The 18,653-nt window shown below is 41.1% G+C and overlaps 1 protein-coding gene across 1 annotated transcript in view; it reads right to left on the bottom strand.

The window, feature by feature from the left end:
* Positions 1–18,653, bottom strand: part of ENPP2 (ectonucleotide pyrophosphatase/phosphodiesterase 2) — a gene marked incomplete at its 5' end in the record, with an annotated part of 105,667 nt that overhangs the window by 35,578 nt on the left and 51,436 nt on the right. Inside the window, 4 exon segments of the mRNA XM_080800000.1 lie at positions 1,699–1,807; positions 8,454–8,526; positions 9,186–9,251; positions 14,376–14,431. Coding sequence (XP_080656126.1) covers positions 1,699–1,807; positions 8,454–8,526; positions 9,186–9,251; positions 14,376–14,431 — 304 coding nt within the window.

The raw sequence follows: 18,653 nt of genomic DNA, 5'->3' as shown, positions 1-18,653 counted from the left end.
TCCCAGGTCAAGACACCCCCACCTCTTTTTTCAATACAAATTGGAATGAGAAAACATAGCGCAAAGGGTATAGAACTTGTCTTTTAACATTTAAACTCCCAGAAAGAAAAAGTAAAGCAATGAACAGCTACTATGCTTTAGTACACTGTTAACTCAGGAAGAGGACGTCTCCAAATCCATATTAGTGGAAGACTGGAAGGCTCTTCCATTGGTTATATGTCTAGGAAATCACTTCTGCTGCCCAGGGGTGAACCATCTCTCTTGATCTCAAAGACCATATGCAAAGGGCTTCTCAAGCATCATCCCCTCTCATCCTCCTGACTAACACTGTGTAGATAGTGTTAAGTGTTCTCATTCTGCATAGGAGGAGGCCACATCTCACAGCTCTTGAGTGGCACAGTGCAATTTGAACTCCACTGAAATCCACTCTTACTCCAAATCCCAGGCTCTGAAACACTAAAACATACTACCTTTCAAGAAAGGGATGCTATGGCTTCCCAAAGCCAACGCGATCTACTCAGCTCAGAAGCCTGCTCCTGGTAAGACACAGTTTTAATCTAAGACCTTTAAATGCCCTAGTATAAGACTGGGACCCATCCACTTCTTAGACATCAAGCTTCAGCCTGTGACCAAATGCTCTTGACACGTCTGGGCAACTTAAATTGAATCAGCTGTGTCCCATGCTCCAGATTCTCTGTCTTGTCTGTAGCTCTCCACCAAGTCAAACTCACAGAGCGTGATTTCACAGAGAGTTGCATTTAGCCCCTGCCAAAGAGCAAGTTAGTCCCACAACTTTTTAAAAAATTTCTCCTAAATGTCCTAGAACATTCTGGAAAGAAAATTACATGCCCAAAGCAGACCTTTGACTAGGGAGACTTGTCTGCCTTTCTTAACTACCAAAGAGTCTACCAATCCCCCCCCCACCAAACTCTCTCCTAGAAGGGAATGGAGACCACATTCAGGGTCTCTCTTTCAAACTGAGAATTCTAAAATGCAAGAGATACTCTCTAGAACTCAAGATGCACAGCTAGGAGATATGAATGCTCTCTGAGGACCCCCTTCCAGCTTTCTAATATCTAATGTTTAGGATGTTCAAAAGAGTGGTCATGAATTTTTCTCCTTTATACAGTGCTTTAGAAAAATTCTGCTTCTTCCTCTCTTTAACAGTTTCTGTAACTGAAGTAGAATCCTCTGGTTTGGGTCTCAAATTCCCTCCGTGAATACAGGGCTATCATTTGACTTATACACCACTTCTTTGCTAAGAACCCTATGTCTCTTCTTCCTTATCATATTTAGATTCATTTTTTTAGCCACATAAACCCATAGGATCCTTTGGGGAGATGTGACCAACAGAGATGTGGTAGTAGGACTCAATATGTCACATTCATGGAGGAAGTGATTAATACCACAAGCAAATCTTTAGTAAGACACACACTTTAGTAAGAGACAGAATTTTGTAGGAAGACTTCCTTTCCTGCAAAGAAAAGGAAGACACAGGAAGTCCCTGGTTTTGATCAAAATGGTTGGATCATCTCATACCTTGAGTCATGGCCTGATTTCTTTCCCTACCCTGAAGAAAGGGGGAAGGTGGTGAAGAATGCAATCTGGGATTCTGAGGGCACGAGTTCCTCCCCCAAACACCATCAGAAACATGATCTATGTGGCTGCCCTATTAGCAAAGAGAAAACAAAGCTTTACCATGGTCTCCAACAAAGATGACATTGACACAGCGATGCAGCTTCAGCTGTTTCAGTCCATCCATTAACTGCCCCACTGTCTTGTCAATTTCCCTCAGAGGATTTGTCATCTGGAAAAAGGAGCAAATTAGTCCCTGCAGGTATTTTTTTATCCTTCCAGTTTCTCATAGTTCTTCTATCCCTAGAACATTCTGGAAAGAAAACTTCGGGCCCAGAGGCAGAGATTTGTCTAGGGAGACTTGCCTGCTACTCTTAATGGAAGCCTGTTCTGAGCACTTTTATTTGTATTATTTCAGGAACATAAAACTTCTCCTCATCCAATTCCTTTCAAAATTCTGTGATACAAAAATATCAGAAATATTAAGGGTAATTCTTTTTTTTTTTTTAGAGATAAAATGACCTTTCTAAAATGTAACCATGTTATTTAAATCCAAGAATTTTGAGAATGAGAAGAAAGTCAGATGGATAGTTAAAGCCTCTTGTTCGTTAGGTGAAATCACATCAGGTTTTGAACCATGGCGAGAAGATGGAGGCTAAGTGAATCAAAAGCAGTTCTGAGGTAAAATGGTACCCTTCCACTGGATGCTAAAACAGAACCTTATTACTACAACGGAATCCATCTAATGTTTCAAGGAATTGAACTGTCAATGTCTGAGAACAATTGATTCTTGATAGAAGAACCTCTTCCAAGAAACAAGCTGCTATTTCTCAGTTTAGTCCCTTTCAAGCTGATTTTGAGTAAAAAAAAAAAAAAAAAAAAAAAAAAAAAAAAAAAAAAAAATTCTATAAGAGTCCTAACTTCACAAGAAGGGAACCACTGAGCTTGTTCTAGATTTCTTATTCAGCCTAAGGAAACACAAGCCTGAGGAACATTTCCAAAGCCGAAGAAACATAATCTGTCTCTGATATTCTTGCTTTCAGTGGAAGCATCTAAGAGCATGAATGCTCCCGCACAATAAAGACTTCCCCTCTCATGGCATCTCTGTGCAACGGAAAGGCTTCCAGGAAACACCTCATCAGACAAACACTTGACAGTACTTTGGATGAATGTTACAGCTTAGCTGCAGCCACACACTTACACACAAGAAGACTGGTCAGAACAGTGGGGTCTGTGTATCATTTTCTTAAATTTCAGACATACAATATTATCTTCCATTAACATCTTCTCAGATGACTCAAGACCTTTCCTCATATCATATCCTCAGTAAAAATCAGGTGTAAACTTGTCTTTCTTCTTGACAGGGGTCAGTATTTCAAACTGTCCCAAAGAGTAAGTCACAAGGGCAAGTCTCAGGATGACATGTGCAAGGAGTATCTGAAGGATTAATATGTGTGGGACTAACCGGTATTTGCTTCTGAGAAAAGCAAGCTCTCCTCTAAGACCTTCGCCTTGACAAAAAAATGTGCCATATATATCAGTCCTTGGCGATGACTTGTTCTCACCAGACAACTCAGCTGAAATCCAGGACCTCCTTCCAGTGATTAGCTCAGATAGTCATAAGCAAGACAGTGCCTTGGAGATATCTGAAGGTTTCAAGAGAAGTGACAACCTACAGCCTGTTCCAAATGTACTGAAAAGAACAAACATCACTCATGTCTCTATGAGAAAATACACACAATGCCAACTTTCCATTGTTTTATCTTTCCTTCTGTCTCAGCCGTTCCCTTATCTATAACCTAGGACCTTTCCTGGAAGGTACAGGCCACTAATCTAAGCCAATTTTCTGTTGAGTTCTAATTTACATTGTCTTTGAAGACTCCCCTCGCTGCTTTTCTGGATTGTTCTCAAGAACCAAGGCTACAAAGCATCATAACAGATTCCATGAATAAGTGCAAGCAAATCCAACAGCCTTCCTAACATTCATTCAAGCCTAAATGTTAATACCAGTTTTAGGGCAACTAATTCTAGAAGGTTCTTTTTTCCTGTCTTGCTGAAAGTTCAGGAGGTCTTCACATTAATGTTAACCTCTGAAGTATTAGATTCTTCTGGACTCCAAGCCAAGGCTGACGCAACCTGAGTGTTTCTGAAACTTATTCAGCTGATTTTCAAACCAAGGCACTGAAGGAAACCTTTGACTCAGACCTGCCCGCCACAAAGCTTTGGAACAATAGATAAACTTACTTTGTCCTGACGAGTTTCCGCAGCATAATGATCCATCCTATGTAATTTTCTTCTTCTTTTCTTTGGAGGAGCAACTGGTCTTTCCTGTCTCCTCTTAGGGATAACCTTCCTCTTAGGTCTCTTAGCCGGAGTAAGAGGTGAGCCATAACTACTCTCCTGTACTGGCGGATAGAGATGTCTGGACTCAGAAGTCGTCTGTCCCTCTGGGTCAGATAATAAAGCTCACACTTTGCCATCTGGGGTCAGCAGAGCCTTAGTTAGAAAAACTAAGGCTTCTTAAGTGAGAAAAAGTGGGTATGAGGAGTGATTCCAGGAACTCTATAGAGAGAAGCCTCCTCAATCCATCTTGACACAGCTGTCACAGTCTCTTCACTGAGAGCAAGACAGTCTAAGAGAATCTAGTTATGTGGGTGACATACTGTTCAGCATTCCATAACTCCTGCCTTGGGGAGAGACTGGTCCTTCATTATCCAAACTCTCCACTTTTAAAGTACTAGAAGAAAAATAGAACACTAGCCATTTGGTCATTTCAAGGTGACAGCGGGATACATATAGGTGACTCCAGTTCAGAATCCGATGGATATCTTTTCACACCAACGATATATATCAAAACAAGGGTCACCTTCATTGGCAAGGATTAGGAAAAAATATTTTTAAACCAAGGGTGGAGTGACACATAAATAATAAGCAATTCTCCTTGGTCATGAATGTGTACTTACACAAATTGAGACTTTCAGCAGGAGAGAGAACTTCTCACTGATAATTTAGGTTTTCAGTACAGGGGAACTTTAACCCCAAGATAACCATAGATAAAACTGTCTTTTAAAAAATTTTCTTGTAAAGTTAGGTAAAATATAAAAAATCATCAAGATCTCTTCATCTTGGTCTTACATATGAAGAAAGAATCAACGGGCTGATACACTTCCTATCAGAAATCCCCTTTTCTTGCGGGGTGTGAGGGCAGTACTTGGCGTCCTATTTTGAAAATCTAGAGAGCAGTGAAGGTGACACAGAAGCTGAATAAGGAAGATAACTTTTCGGGATTTCCAAACGCTAGAGAAAAACAGGCCCCTGATTTGTTGATGGTGCAAAGGTGAATTAAAGCAGCAAGCCCTAGGGTCTCCCTAATTGAGCCTCTCTCTTGCTGGCACTGCTCCAAGAACCATTCAGATGCAGGAAGGGGCGGGAGGAGGAACAATGTTAGTGTATCCAAGGAGGAGGCCATCCGCCATGCCAAGTCACTGATTCTAGAGCAAGCGACTGCAAAGGCTTTTCTACCTCATCCTCTCTCTCCCGCAGAGCGATGGAAAGACCCAGCTCCACAGTCTCCGGTTTGGTTTGTTTGTTTGTTTTTTAATGCATCTAGTATTCAGGCAGTTCTCCATGAGAAGAGAAGCAAAAGAAAAAGAGGGTTTCCCAGTTCATGGTCACCGAACCCATTTCAGCTAGCGCTCGTCCGCCCATCAGACACTCGGCCATTCGCAAGAGAACTCAACATTCCAAAGACTCCGCAAGCGGGCCCGTGTGGTTGCAGCAGGTTAGAGGCGCAGTGGGAGAAACAGAATTTAGTCAAAATGAGTTTTCATCCAAGGATTACATCTCAGGTAGTTTCTTCTTCGAATGTTAGAGGTAGACGAAAGCTAAGTCTTCACTGACCAGCCGCACTTTAGTCTGACTTAGAAGATTTAGCCTGAGGTTATTAGGAGGATGGAAGGTAGAGGGGCAAATTTCCCTGCTTTTCAGAAGGATACTTTGCCATCTGAAGGTAGAAACTAGCCAGCCAAAGCTCTGCCTCTAGGCCTGGAACAGCAGCCGAACAAGGAGTCACAGAGAAAGCATAGAAGGTCAAGGAGAAAAAGATTGCGCCAATAATCGAAAGCAAGCATGTTTCTGAACATTCACCGTTACACGATGAAACCAGGAGCAATACACCATTTCTTGCGGCTATTAGCCTACTGTTTGGTCATCTCATTTAATAGCCTTTGAGAATCGTCCTGAAAAAAGTATACTCAGATAGTAAGCGAATAAAGCACAGATTTTTAACTGCATCATAGCACGTAACATTCTGCCAGACTGAGTTTCTTCAGTTCAACTTCAAATATAAGGTATTTTCTCCTTAGATGTAAATGATGACATGTCACTGATTTTATAAATAATACTTTGGCTCGTAAAGTCTTTATTCACATACCACATGTATATAATTGATAGAAACCCATTAGTCGACTACAGAAGAGAGGTTTTGCTGACTTGCTTTGGTTTCGTGTTTTTAAAGTGTAATCACTTTTGCTTTTCATTCAGTAAAAATAAGATTCCTAGAACCAAACGAAAAAGAGTTGAAATCTGAAAATATTCCTTGCCTTACCAGAGGAAAGTGGCCAGGTTTTTTTTTTAACCAGAACTGAAGATACATTCCAAGATATCTAATTAAGAGTGTTTTACCCAGTGGATATATGAGAATCTTCCAGCTTACGAGAAGTATTAATATTAGAAAGAACATAGCATGAATATTTCCAAGTCTTAATTCGAAACTTCTAGATGGGGAAAAAAAAAATCTCTGTATATTTCTGAGCAACCCTGAGCACAGCGCCATCATTACAACAAATTCAAGCATCCTATACTGTGTTCTATTATTACTGTTCAGCACTTAAAAAAACAAGCTTTTTGCTTTATTTCTTGATTAAAACACACACACACACACGTACACTTTCAAGTATATTAATTACAACTGAACTACATGTATGAGAAATCCAGGGATGTTTGTGGGTCAAGAATGCTTCTTGCTGAGCTGTATAACTTTCAAAGACCTGAGGACTGTGAGAGTTCCACATGTTTATAACGTAAAAAGCCAACTTTTGACATAAAGAAAATCTTCTGTCTGAATCGAACATGGCTGTTTACCTGATCGCTCTGCTTATCTCCTGGAGGTTTAAAGGGTTCCATGGGAAGAACCCAGGAGCTCTGAGATTCTGCCTCTAAGTCCACTTAAAGGCCAGGTGACCGAGCCACCCCCTATCTCTTTAGGTACCAACCTCCTGCTTTTAAGAGAGTGGTTATACCAACCTCTGGCTTGCCTACGCCATAGCATCTTCTAGGGGACATTATTACCCAAGCAAAGTTCAACTTTTAAATAAGGCACATGGAACTGCTTAGGATTTTTTTTTTTAACATTTTAATAAAATGTGGTTCCTTTGGTTCACTTTAGATTAATCTCAAAGAAAGTTATCTAAAGATAAAACAGCCACGCTTGCACTGGCAAGAGGAAGATTTGCGTTTCATACAGATGTTTATCTCATTTTATCATTTGTGTTTCATAATCCTGTGACACTCGTTAAACATCAAAGGGAGAGGAAAAAGAGCATCAGACTTATAGAGCTGCAATGATTTAAGGCAAACCAAGAATGCTTTCACATAGCCATTACTTTGCAGTGTTTGAAAAAAGTCACCACAGAATTGATGTTCAAACATTCAAAAATACTTAGGTATTTCTGGTGTATGCAGTATTTACTGCCTTTAGCTAGATATGCTGCATTTTGCTCAAAAATATTTAAACCAAGACACACTTCTCTATGTTTCTTACTCAATCTTATGCTGAACACAGTGAACTTAATTATCATCAACGGTGCTATCATAGGCTATTAGAGAATGGGAGGCAGTTTCCATCAGCAGAGTTTTTGAAATGATTTCTCCTCCCCAATCAAGTTCAAGCATTGATGTAGACCTCACCACTCTAGTTAGAACCAGAGATGGAAACCATTTTAGATTTGCAATCCCATCCTGTCTTAAAATGATCTATGCTGCAATACTGGGAAGATTTCCATCTCCAGATGACTGAGGGACAACATAAAATACAGCCCTCCTCTCTTTCCCATCTCTGAATTTGAAATTCGACTGGTTAGCGTCTAACAAACAGATGGTTTTCAACCGAGATTCCTGACTGTTTGAGAAAAGGGCATTACATTGCTCTGCTAAACAGATTCATTCAGTAGTGCATTTCCCTTAATTGAGAATCAATTTCGTTTGGGGGAGTGATGGATATGTTCACAGTTTTGATTGTGGTGATGGCTTCACAGGTGTATATATACCTGTGTCAAAATTTACCAAACCAAAAAGTGTCCAATGCTAGAACATATGCCAGGTTGACTGTACCTGTTAACGCTATTAGAGCTACTTAGCTGACCTACCTTCTCTGAAATGCATAATCCTTTTACAGGAACTGAAATTCAGCTGGAGTGTTTTGCACTGCAGGTTTCAACTTCAGATGCCTTTCCATTCCTAGCCCAGGGATGGCAAATGCCAACCTTTCCTGATCCTCTGCCTTCTGATGCCTTCAGGGATGGCACATACCCCTCGTACGAACACCAACTTTAGGCTAGGTTTGAATAGCAAATCAATCGGAACTGAAATCCTGCTTAAGAATTCGGTGTGTTTAAGATTTTTTTTTTTTAATGTTTTTAATCTTGTAGCTTGAGAAGTAGGTGTGTTGAAGATTTTTTTAAATGTTTTTAATCTCGTAGTTCTTTGACTATATATAAAACCTGTAGATGCAAATACCCAAGAGACTTTATACAAATCCAGAAATCCAGTCAGTAGCCCGGGGGCCCAGGTTCTCCTCAGGAAGATGATAAGCTACTAACCTCAGGGCCAAAAGGGCCATATTTGTGTCCGGAGAAATCAGGTTGTTCGGAATAGAAGGCATAGACCGAAGGCCTGCGGGGAAATTGGAAGGTTCAGAATCTCCCCCAAACCACAGATAACAAAGAATATCAAGTATCCCTCCACACTGAGAAAAACTCCTCTCAAATCTAGTTCAGTAATCTCCCACCCACTGTTAATCTTAACACGGAAAAGATCTCTTTTGTTTCGGGGGCGGGGAGGAATTCTATTCTTTCCACATCTACCACCCCATACACTACCCCCACTGTGCTAACTGCCTGGTACCACCTTCAGGGAGCAAATGTCACAAAGGATTATCTGAACGCATACTCAGGTCTTTGATCCTCAAGATAATAGAGCCCAGTGGAAAGTCACATGGACCACAGGGCCAGAATGAACATCTCCATTAGAGGGAGAACTCAGTCTCACTGCTTCCCTAGTCCTTGGGAGGCAGCTGCTGGCTCCTTTATCAAAGCTAGGAACCCCCCGGAGCTCTACTCTAGTGGCCAGGACGAACAGCTGTACTAACCCCTATAATTAACCCCTATGTCACCATATCTTTCCTAGGGAACTAAGGCTTAAGGCTGAGACCCACAAAACTTAGGAATCCCACACCTCGACCGTGCCCACCTAGTCTTCATCCTGTTCTGACCTAGGATGGAAATGTGCTAGAAAGAAGAGAGAGGGCAAGTTAGGGGGACAGCCATAAATACCTTTCATCGTCTGGCAGGGTGAGCCACTGCAGAATGGTTAATATTCTCCGCTCATGAGGGATGACCCTGGTGGGAGGTGGGGGAGATCATAACAAGCAAACATGATGTGAGGTCGCAGTTCTACACCCTCCAGCCTGCTGAGTCCTTGCTCTGGTACCCAGGCCAAGGGTCTCTATTTACCACCACCTGTTTTCACTTCCTTGGCAAAAGGCCCTCTTTTGAATTTGTGTTTAAATTTCCAATCCACCTGCAACATACTGTATGGCTCAACCTCTGTCACATTAGAGAGACCAGAAACTCTGGTTCACAGTCAAATGCAGAACCTGCCCCGTTGATCAGAGACTCTGTTACAGGTGGAAAGGACCCCAGGCTCAGAAGCATCACCATTGGATGAGTAAAGCCATTAGCTGTGGCCACAGAGGGACCAGAACATTTACCCCCAATCATCATCTTGCTGGGGCTGTGACGGCTCTTGACCTCCATGCCACTTTGACCTCTCCGGGCCTTAGTTTACTTATTGGTAAAAGAAAGATGATTGTGAAGATAAAATAAGACAAGACAGAGGCACCTGGGTGGCTCAGTCAGTTAAGTGCCCACCTTCAGCTCAGGTCATGATCTCGGGGTCCTGGGATGGAGCCCGCATGGGGCTCCCTGCTCAGCAGGGCGTCTGCTTCTCCCTCTTCCTCTGCCCCTCCACACCTCATGCACACACGCACACCCTCTCTCTCAAATAAGTAGATAAAGTCTTTTAAAAAATGAGACAACACAGGCAAAAGGGCATGTACAGTGCCTAGCACATGGTATGTTCCAAAAAATCTTTAATTTTTATTAATGATCATGAGTTACCATTCTATCTCTAAAGATCTATATGACTTTAGAAATGTTAATCTGAAACTCTAATCTTCCTCTATAAAATAAGGGGTTAGGAAAGGTAGTCCTGAAATTCTCTTCTAGCTCTATAAAAATCTATCAAGAACAGGCCCATATAATTATGAGACTGACAAAAAGGGTATAATCTTCATCCACAATGACTTTTGTGTTTAAGTCTCATTCCTCTGTTGAAATATAATTACCCGAGATCTGGCACCAGCTTTAAGAGCTCTCCGCTAACATGACAGCACCGTAGTCGGGGCTGAGTTTCATTAAGACGCTCATGAGCAGAGCAACGTTTTTATTTATGGGGGAGACTGGCTTGCTGTCTCCTAACAAGGAGCACCACGGGCTTTTCTGCTCCCCCATCTGAAACCGGGAGTTAGAACTTGTTTATGACAAACTCAAACTAAAGCCCAAGTTTAATCGTGGTTACTAAAAATGGCTGCGGCCAAGAGTGAGCCCTAGGATAAATTACGTTCCCCAGGGGGTGATGACGTGTCAGTGTGGGCTCATGGGTTGTAACACACACACGACTCTGGTGGGGGACACTGATAATGGTGAGCATGTGTCGTGGGGACCTATATGAGGATTCTCTCTACCATCTGCTCAATTTGCTACGAACCCAAAACTACTCTAAAAAATAAACTCTACTGAAAACTTACTGTGGGATGCTGGTGAGCCATCTACACGTCTGCTCTTGGTGGACGTGACCAAGGGCAAGCCACGAGAAAGACACATCTTTCTCCAAGGCAGAAGCCCCCAGCTGGCAGGAGCTCGAATCCTGGAGCTCTTCCCCCATGCGTACCCTCTACCGGCCACGCTCGCCGACTCATAGATGGGAGATTTGTCATTCCTCTGGCCCCCTCTCAGGCTAGGACTATCCCACCAGCCCAGAAAAAGAGTCTTAATTCAAACAAACTCCAATGCCCTTGGATAAATGGACCCCTGTTTATTATATCCTATAATTGAATTAGAACTAGGCACAGCAAAGTCACATTAATCACTTCAGGTATTTAATTCAGCAGCCTCAGAAATCCCCTGTATCTGGACAAAATAATTACATATTTAGAATTCTTTCCTAACTTAGAAAAAAGCAAATGCTATTGCCCTTCCATTTTACCTCGCTTCCCTACCTACCTACAAGCTGCTTCATATTGTGTAATCGGTGTTAAGTCACAAAAGTAGACTCTGACGGACTTGCTTGATGCCAGTGGAAAAACACAAGCTAATGGAACTTGTGTGGTGCTCACAACACACACCTGCTCACACCTCTGCTGGATACCGGGTTTGTCCAGGGGTGAGCGGGAAATAAAAGTGTCCACCCCAAGGCCGGAAGGTTTGGGGTTGAATCCTGACTCCAACGTATGTTGGTGATGAGACTTTGCCAAGTTACTTTACCTTTCAGGGCCTCTATAAAATGAGGATAATAATAATTCCTATCGCATAAGTTTGTTGTAAGGATTAATAGAGAGAACACATGTAAATCACTTCGAATAGTGCCCAGGACATTGAGTTTAGAGAACATTAGCTTTTGTCTTCATGTACTGGCTTCACCGGTCCACAGAGATGACACACTCATTCGTGACATACTTGTTAAATGTATATGATGTTCAAGGCTTTTGTGTGAATGTGAATAAAGATACAAAATACTCCTACTAAAAAGACCTTTACAGAGGAGTCACAGTCCTCTGCTTAGGAAGACAAGGATGGTATTGCCACTTCTGAGCAGGGGCTGAGTGTGTGTTCGTGGTAAGACCCGGAGAGGGGCACTGTAGAGGACTGAGTATCCTTCCTCAGTATGATCCTGGGCACAACACTTCACCTCTCTCAGCCACAGTGTCGTAATCTCTCCAATGAGGAGGTGGACAGAGTGGTCTTCAACTTTCCTAGGAGTTCTAGATTATCTCTATGAGATTATCCCAGGAACCAAAAGACATGGGCCCTAGCCATTAGTGTTTGGGTTTTTTTTTTTAAGATTTTATTAATTTATTTGACACAGAGAGAGATCACAAGTAGGCAGAGCAGCAGGCAGAGAGAGGGGGAAGCAGGCTCCCCGCAGAGAGCAGAGAGCCTGATCCCAAGACCCTGAGATCATGACCTGAGCTGAAGGCAGGGGCTTAACCCACTGAGCCAACAAGGTGCCCCGCCATTAGTGTTTAAAATACAACACAGAGACAGCACAAACCGACGTGGCAAAGGAAGACTGTGAGCCCAAACAGAAAGGAAAATGGAGCTCATGCTGTTGTCTTCACCATCACTGTTTGATAGAGAAGTTGTCATGAGACCAAGTACGTCAGACATGGTCGGAAAAGATAAAACTGACTGGGTGGCTCAGTCAGTTAAGTGTCTGCCTCCGGCTCAGGTCATGATCCTGGGGTCCTGGGATTGAGTCCCGCATGGGGCTCCCTGCTCAGCAGAGAACTTGCTTCTCCCTCTGCCTGCCGCTCCCCCTGCCTGTTCTCTCTCTCATGTGCATGCTCTCTCTCACTCTCAAATAAATAAAATTTTTTAAAAAAGTTTTTTTTTTTTAAAAAGGAGGAATGGAAAATGAAGGGCTAGATGAGGTATTTAGTGTTAAAGGGGAACAAATTACCTTAGGACACATATCATCATTGCCCAGTCAATGTCGAAAGAGATGATGTGAATTAGAAAACAAATACCATTTATTGGTTACTCTCTATGTACTAAGTACCCTCCTACACTCTTTCGATAAGTTAGCCCATGCCATCTTCACAACACCTTATGATGAAGATGTTCTCATTGCCATTTAAAGATGAGGACATTAATATATTCAGAGATTTAACTACTTGTCCACAGTTAGCAGACTATGAACTGGCAAGGTGGGGATTAGAACCAATGTAAATACACATACATTCAGGGAATTACTGCCTTTGAAACCCCTGTTTTGTTTTGTTTTTTTTGTTTGTTTGTTTAGTTATAAAAAGGTTTAAGAAAAAAAAAAAAGAAAGAAAGGAAAAAACTGACTCTAAGTCACTCCCAGAATACAGAGACAAAAGAAAAATAGCCTGGAAAGCAAAGCAAAACTAAGGACATGTTTAGAGCACACAAAAGCTACCTTCTTAGAAGTGGCTTGAAATGGGTGGAGAAAATTCCCATTCAAAATCAGAACACTGGGCCTTTTCAATGAAGCTCTGCAACAGTTTCGGGGGGCCAGGGTGGGGACTAGGTATTATGTTACTGGCCCCTCTCCATTCTGCCAAACAAGTATGTTGTGGGGCAGAAGAAATCATTTCTGTAAGCATCTATGACAGTCCAGGGTTAAATTGGTAGATCAACATGTCATTTACGTGTCATTTCTAACATACCCACACTTAATTCTCAACTCAAAAAACCTCTTTAAAACAAAATAGGCAGGAAAAGGAGACTTTTACAGGGTCACTGTCTTACCTTCAAATCACCACACCCAATTTCAATTTAGTCCTTCAAATCTGAAAAAGCTACTTTTATTCCCGAATTTGGAGAATATAGACGGTCCCATTCTGGATTAATGTGAACCTGTGATTGCTTTCAGCACACTACTATTACAGAATAGTCAGATTTTTGTTAAGGCATAAGAGACAAATATGGAAACAGCTTTAGGTGGTTTAAAAAAAAAAAAAAAACGGAAAGAACATCTCAGTGGGAACAAAATCCCCATGAAAGTTGAAACAGATTCCTTTTCTTACTAAGGAGCCTTAAATATAATCAACATGTTGACACTTTTATTAGGTAAGTTTCATCATAAGACTATTTTATGAACATTAACTACTAATCCCCCATTGCCTCTGTGGGGAAGAGAAGTAGTTCCATTTTTCTTATTAGGGAAATTCTAGAGTTCAGTGGAAAATGGAGTGGAAACAGGCTTCCCCTTATCTCTTATCTGGAATTTACAATCTCTAGTCCTCTACATCAGCTGTCTGAGACCATGCTAGACTTTTAATGTTGCGAACCAAAATAAATATAGCAAGTTATAATATATTTAAAGAAAATGATAATGCAAACCCCAGCAATAAATAGTCAAAGAGAAACATACATTTCCCAGGTGGTAAGTTACCAAAATCAACAGGGACAGAAAAATCTTTAGGATGACAAGAAGAAGAGAAAATATTCTTTACATTCTGTTAAGAAAAGATGGGGGAAAAATGAGAGAGAAGACCTCTAAAAAAATACTTGGAAGATTATTCTAATCAGAATTATCTGATTTAACAGCTCGAGTTCTTTTATATTTAATTGAAGTAAAACCAAACTGAGTTCCTGTTTCATAAGCTAAATCATGACTGCAATTTTACAAACATTGAAAAAATAAAGATAACTTACACCGACCAGAAGAATGTCCCAGCTTTCACCCCTTGCTTGGTGGCTGTAATCCATAGCTAATGAGGAAAATATAAGAGGCTTATAAAGTGTTCTGAGTTTTGGTCAAAGAAGAAGTTTTTAAAATATATTAGATCAGGTATCTTATACTTTACCCAAATCCCACCATAAATTTCACATTATTTGTAATCATTCACTTTTCACATCTGGAAGTCAGAATCATTATTTCCATAAATGTCATTTAATACATTCTCTGCAAAAACTTTCAAAAACTCTTCTGTGATCCTAGTGGCATTTTTAACTCTTATTTCCTCTCAAAAGTCTCTTCTGTACCTGTCTTTTCTGATCATTGTTTTGAAAATTTCACTTACATGACAGAATTCTGCTCATCAAAGGACCCAGGAGTGGACCATATGTTTCCTGTACTATTGAAAGCCAACAGAGGAGAACACCAATGGTACACAGATGCCAGAATCTTGGAACTTAGTTTTGTCTTGTTTTAAACAAGGTGAATGAAAAGGGCAAAAAGGGGGGGAAAAAAAAGGCTATTTTTTTATCCTGGATTTTCTCATGTATCTTTTATTTAGCCTTCCAATAAATGGAATTTAAGGAATAAGCTCCTGGGATAAGTTAGGGGAACCAAGCATTTCATTGAGGCTTTTAAAATATTCTTTCCAGCACATGTTGTAGGAGACAGAAGATCCAGTGGCTAAGAACCTGAGTTCTGCAACCAGATCGCTGGGTTTTAAGCCTTGCCTTTGTCACTCACCAATGGTGTGGTCCTCCAGTGAGTTCCTTAAGCTCTCTGGGCTTTGGTTTCCTTTAAAATGTAGATAGTATTACCTAGCACATGGGATTATTCTAAGCTGTAATGAGTTAATACTTTTAAAGTCCTTAAAGCAGTGTCTTAGCATTTGGCGACCGCTGGATCAATTTTAATCTTAATTATGATGCAATGGAAAGAAATATAATCCAGTTATTCTAGGAACATTAAAAACAGCTTAGGATGGCCAGTGTCCCACTGAACATAAGTGTGTACACAGAACCTTCCCCCCACTCCTCAGGAGGCAAGCAGGAAGAAATGTGGCTGCTTTGTTATAACACCCAAGCAGAAACGGTCTAGAAATTGCAGCAAGCCCCTTTTCCGGTTTCCTTGTATCCAGACTTCCAGAGGGTCTTACAGACTCCAGGGGAAACCTCTGGGGTTTGAGGAAGGGGGAAAATTGGGAGATCTGGTGTTTCCATGAGGTTGGCCATGTCTTCAGAAGGGTCTGGGACATCCGGCCTTGGGGAATTCTGCAGATTCCCAAACCCCTGAGGAGGGACTGAAGATCTCCAACCTGGCGGAATCATAGCTCTTGCAGTTGGCAAGTAAGGGATGGGCAGGAGAGCTTGGAGAACTCTCTCAGACTGGAGGAGGTGTGAGCTGCCTGGGAACGCCAGCATGGGGGAGGTGGTGCCCTCGTCCCACAGGGATGGGTCATAGAGATAAGGATCTCTAATTGCTCTGACTGCCCTCAGACTTTGGTTCAGAGCATCCTTCTGCTTTACAGACAAACTCTGGCATGCTGGGGGTCCGCAGGCCAACCAGGATTCAAAATTCATTTCGTTTCAACCAGAATTCATTCATTTTTTTTTTCTTGGTGATCACGTTTTTGAAAGGGTTAGGAAAAAAAAGATGCCCTTTAGTTTATGAATTTTTGAGTTATCTGCAAGCCAATTCATTTTGGGAGTGGAAGAATCCTTGGTCATTATTTCTTAATCTCAAAATCTGGGCAGGGTTCTCTTTTGAATGTCTTCTACACTTGAAGACGCGATCATGCAAATCTCCCATTTTCCATACACGGTAAATTCTTTGTTTCAGCCAACTCTTCACAGAGGGCAACTAGTACAACACCATCTCCCCAGACAAAGAGCATCGGGAATATTCCAGTTTATTGATCTATATATCTCCGTATGTTTTCTCATCGATTTCTATAGTAGTCACAGTTTCTTCCACAGTTCCCAGTATCATATTTAAATGTTGATCATAAGCATGTAATCTGCCTCAAAGCTCTCTGTCCTTTCTCATTTCCATATAAATTCGTTCATCCAGACCGAGCCTGATGACACCCAGGGACTCTTCTAGAGTGTAGGTGGTTTGCTGCTGGTCCACGTGGTCTGCCAAGTTTCAAACCCTGCACTCTATCCCACCTCTAGCAAGAGAATACGAGCCCGCCCTCTACCCACCCCAACTGCCTCTGGAAACTGAGAAAATACAATGTCAGGAAAGTAGAAAGAAATTTGCCATGCACCCTTTTGCTTTGTAGAGTTTGCATTGGTCATTTGAAACTGGGGCAGATCTTCTGGGGAGGCGTAAGCTGGGCCCATAAGGAAAGGGCATGTCCAGGCCTGGGCATGTCCTTTCTTTCTCATTGGCAGCACCCCTACCGTCAAGATTCAGTCAAAACTAAGTGCTGGGCATCCACCAAGTGACTCAAAACCACATCAGATCCCAGAGAGACCAGTTTCACATATATAGAGAGAGAGAGAGAGAAAGAGGGAGAGAGAGAGGAGGAGGAGGAGGAGGAGGGGTTCAGAAGGACAGAGAGAATTTCAGGCAGACTCCCATCTCAGCTTGAAGCCCCCACCTGCCTTCTGGATCCCACGACCCTGAGATCATGACCTGAGCTAAATCAAATGCAGATGCTTAATGAATTGAGCCACCCAGGTGCCCCAACCAGTTTCTTACATTAAATGATCTATTTCCAAACTTCCTTTAATTTCAGAGACTCACGCTAGTGTTTTCCTATCCAAACAACTGCATACAAAATCCAGTGCCTTCATATTTATGAAGAAGTTGTACTAGGCATTATCCTGCAGTTGCGAAATATAAGATTAATCTGGGGTTTTCTAATGGAAATTTTTTAATGCAATTTTGCCAAATGATGAGCTCGCACTTTCAAAAGTTATGTTGTAGAATTATGCTGATATTGGCATTATCTGGGCAACAGGAAGCCCTATGGGTAACCTTTCGCTCAGCAATGCTCAAGGAAAAGAGCACCAGAAGGATCTTTGCAATGGTATAAGGAAAGAGCACGGGGAGAGAGAGTGGCAGAAGTGAGTGTGCTAGAATGTTCCCAAGGGCAAAGTTAGGGTCATATGCCCTTTATACTTTTGTGCACTTCCCCAGATTTTTACAGTGACAATTAACATCTTTGTAATCAGAAAAAAAAAAATTTACCAACTGTAAGAAGCAAGCAGACCATGAAGACAATTAAATGGTAATTGTTTATATATATATTTATTTATATATAATTGTTTATATATATAATTTTATGTGTGTGTGTGTGTGTGTATTTTTTTTCTTTTTCTTTTTCTTTTTTTTCCCCCGGAACACCTGGATGGCTCAATTGGTTAAGTGTCTGACTCTTGATTTTGGCTCAGGTCATGATCTCAGAGTCCTGTGTGATCAGCGGGGAGTCTGCTTGAGGATTCTTTCTCCCTCTCCCTCTGCTCATCTCCCCAGCCCCCCAACACTCTGTCTCTCTCAAATAAATAAATGAATCATTTTTTAAAAATTTATTTCTTCTCAAAAAAAAAAAGAAGCAAAAACATTCTTCCTGCCTTTTGGTACAAATCATATTGGCCATATTTTCTAAAAGAAAAGTGGGAGCATGGTCGGAAAAGTGGAAAAAGTGAACAAATGAAAGAATATTTAAAATTTGAAAACATTTAAAAACCTCAAACAAAGGGATCCTAGTGGTAATGAAGCCATTCTGTCAAGGTTTAGCAAATGGTAGGAGATTGAAGCATGACATTCTTAAGTTAAATCAGATCATAAATAGCTCTAAAAGTTCCTTTGTAGGTCATATGTATATATCATATTTCTGAACACAGAAATTAATTCTAGTAATTACAGAGGAAAAAAAGTCACAAAAAAAAATTGTTTTTTTTGGTTAAAAAAAAAAATTTGAAACCGAGCCTCTGGGACCATTAGAGAAATATAGAGAGAGAAGTTTCAAGTTCCTTGTTAATTCAGAGAAAAGGGAATCAGTATTTCTCTGAATTTGAATGAATATAAATTTCCCCCAAGACTAGTAAAACAGCACAACAAAAATAACCTGACAGGACACTGGTTTGGTTTCCCCACCTTTAATGCCAATAATTCTCCACTGCTCTGCTTTATCTAGAGACAGTTCTCAACATTTATGTCTTAGTTACGGCATTCTGAAGAGGGAACAAGTGGGAAAATTTTTGCACCTACTTGATAGGTTATCAGGAATTTTTTTTTTAAAAATG

Source organism: Martes martes (genome assembly GCF_963455335.1).
Source record: "Martes martes genome assembly, chromosome: 4".
NCBI lineage: Eukaryota > Metazoa > Chordata > Mammalia > Carnivora > Mustelidae > Martes > Martes martes.
The sequence above is the reverse complement of the archived record's forward strand: the minus strand, read 5'-3'. Positions and strand labels throughout refer to the sequence as shown.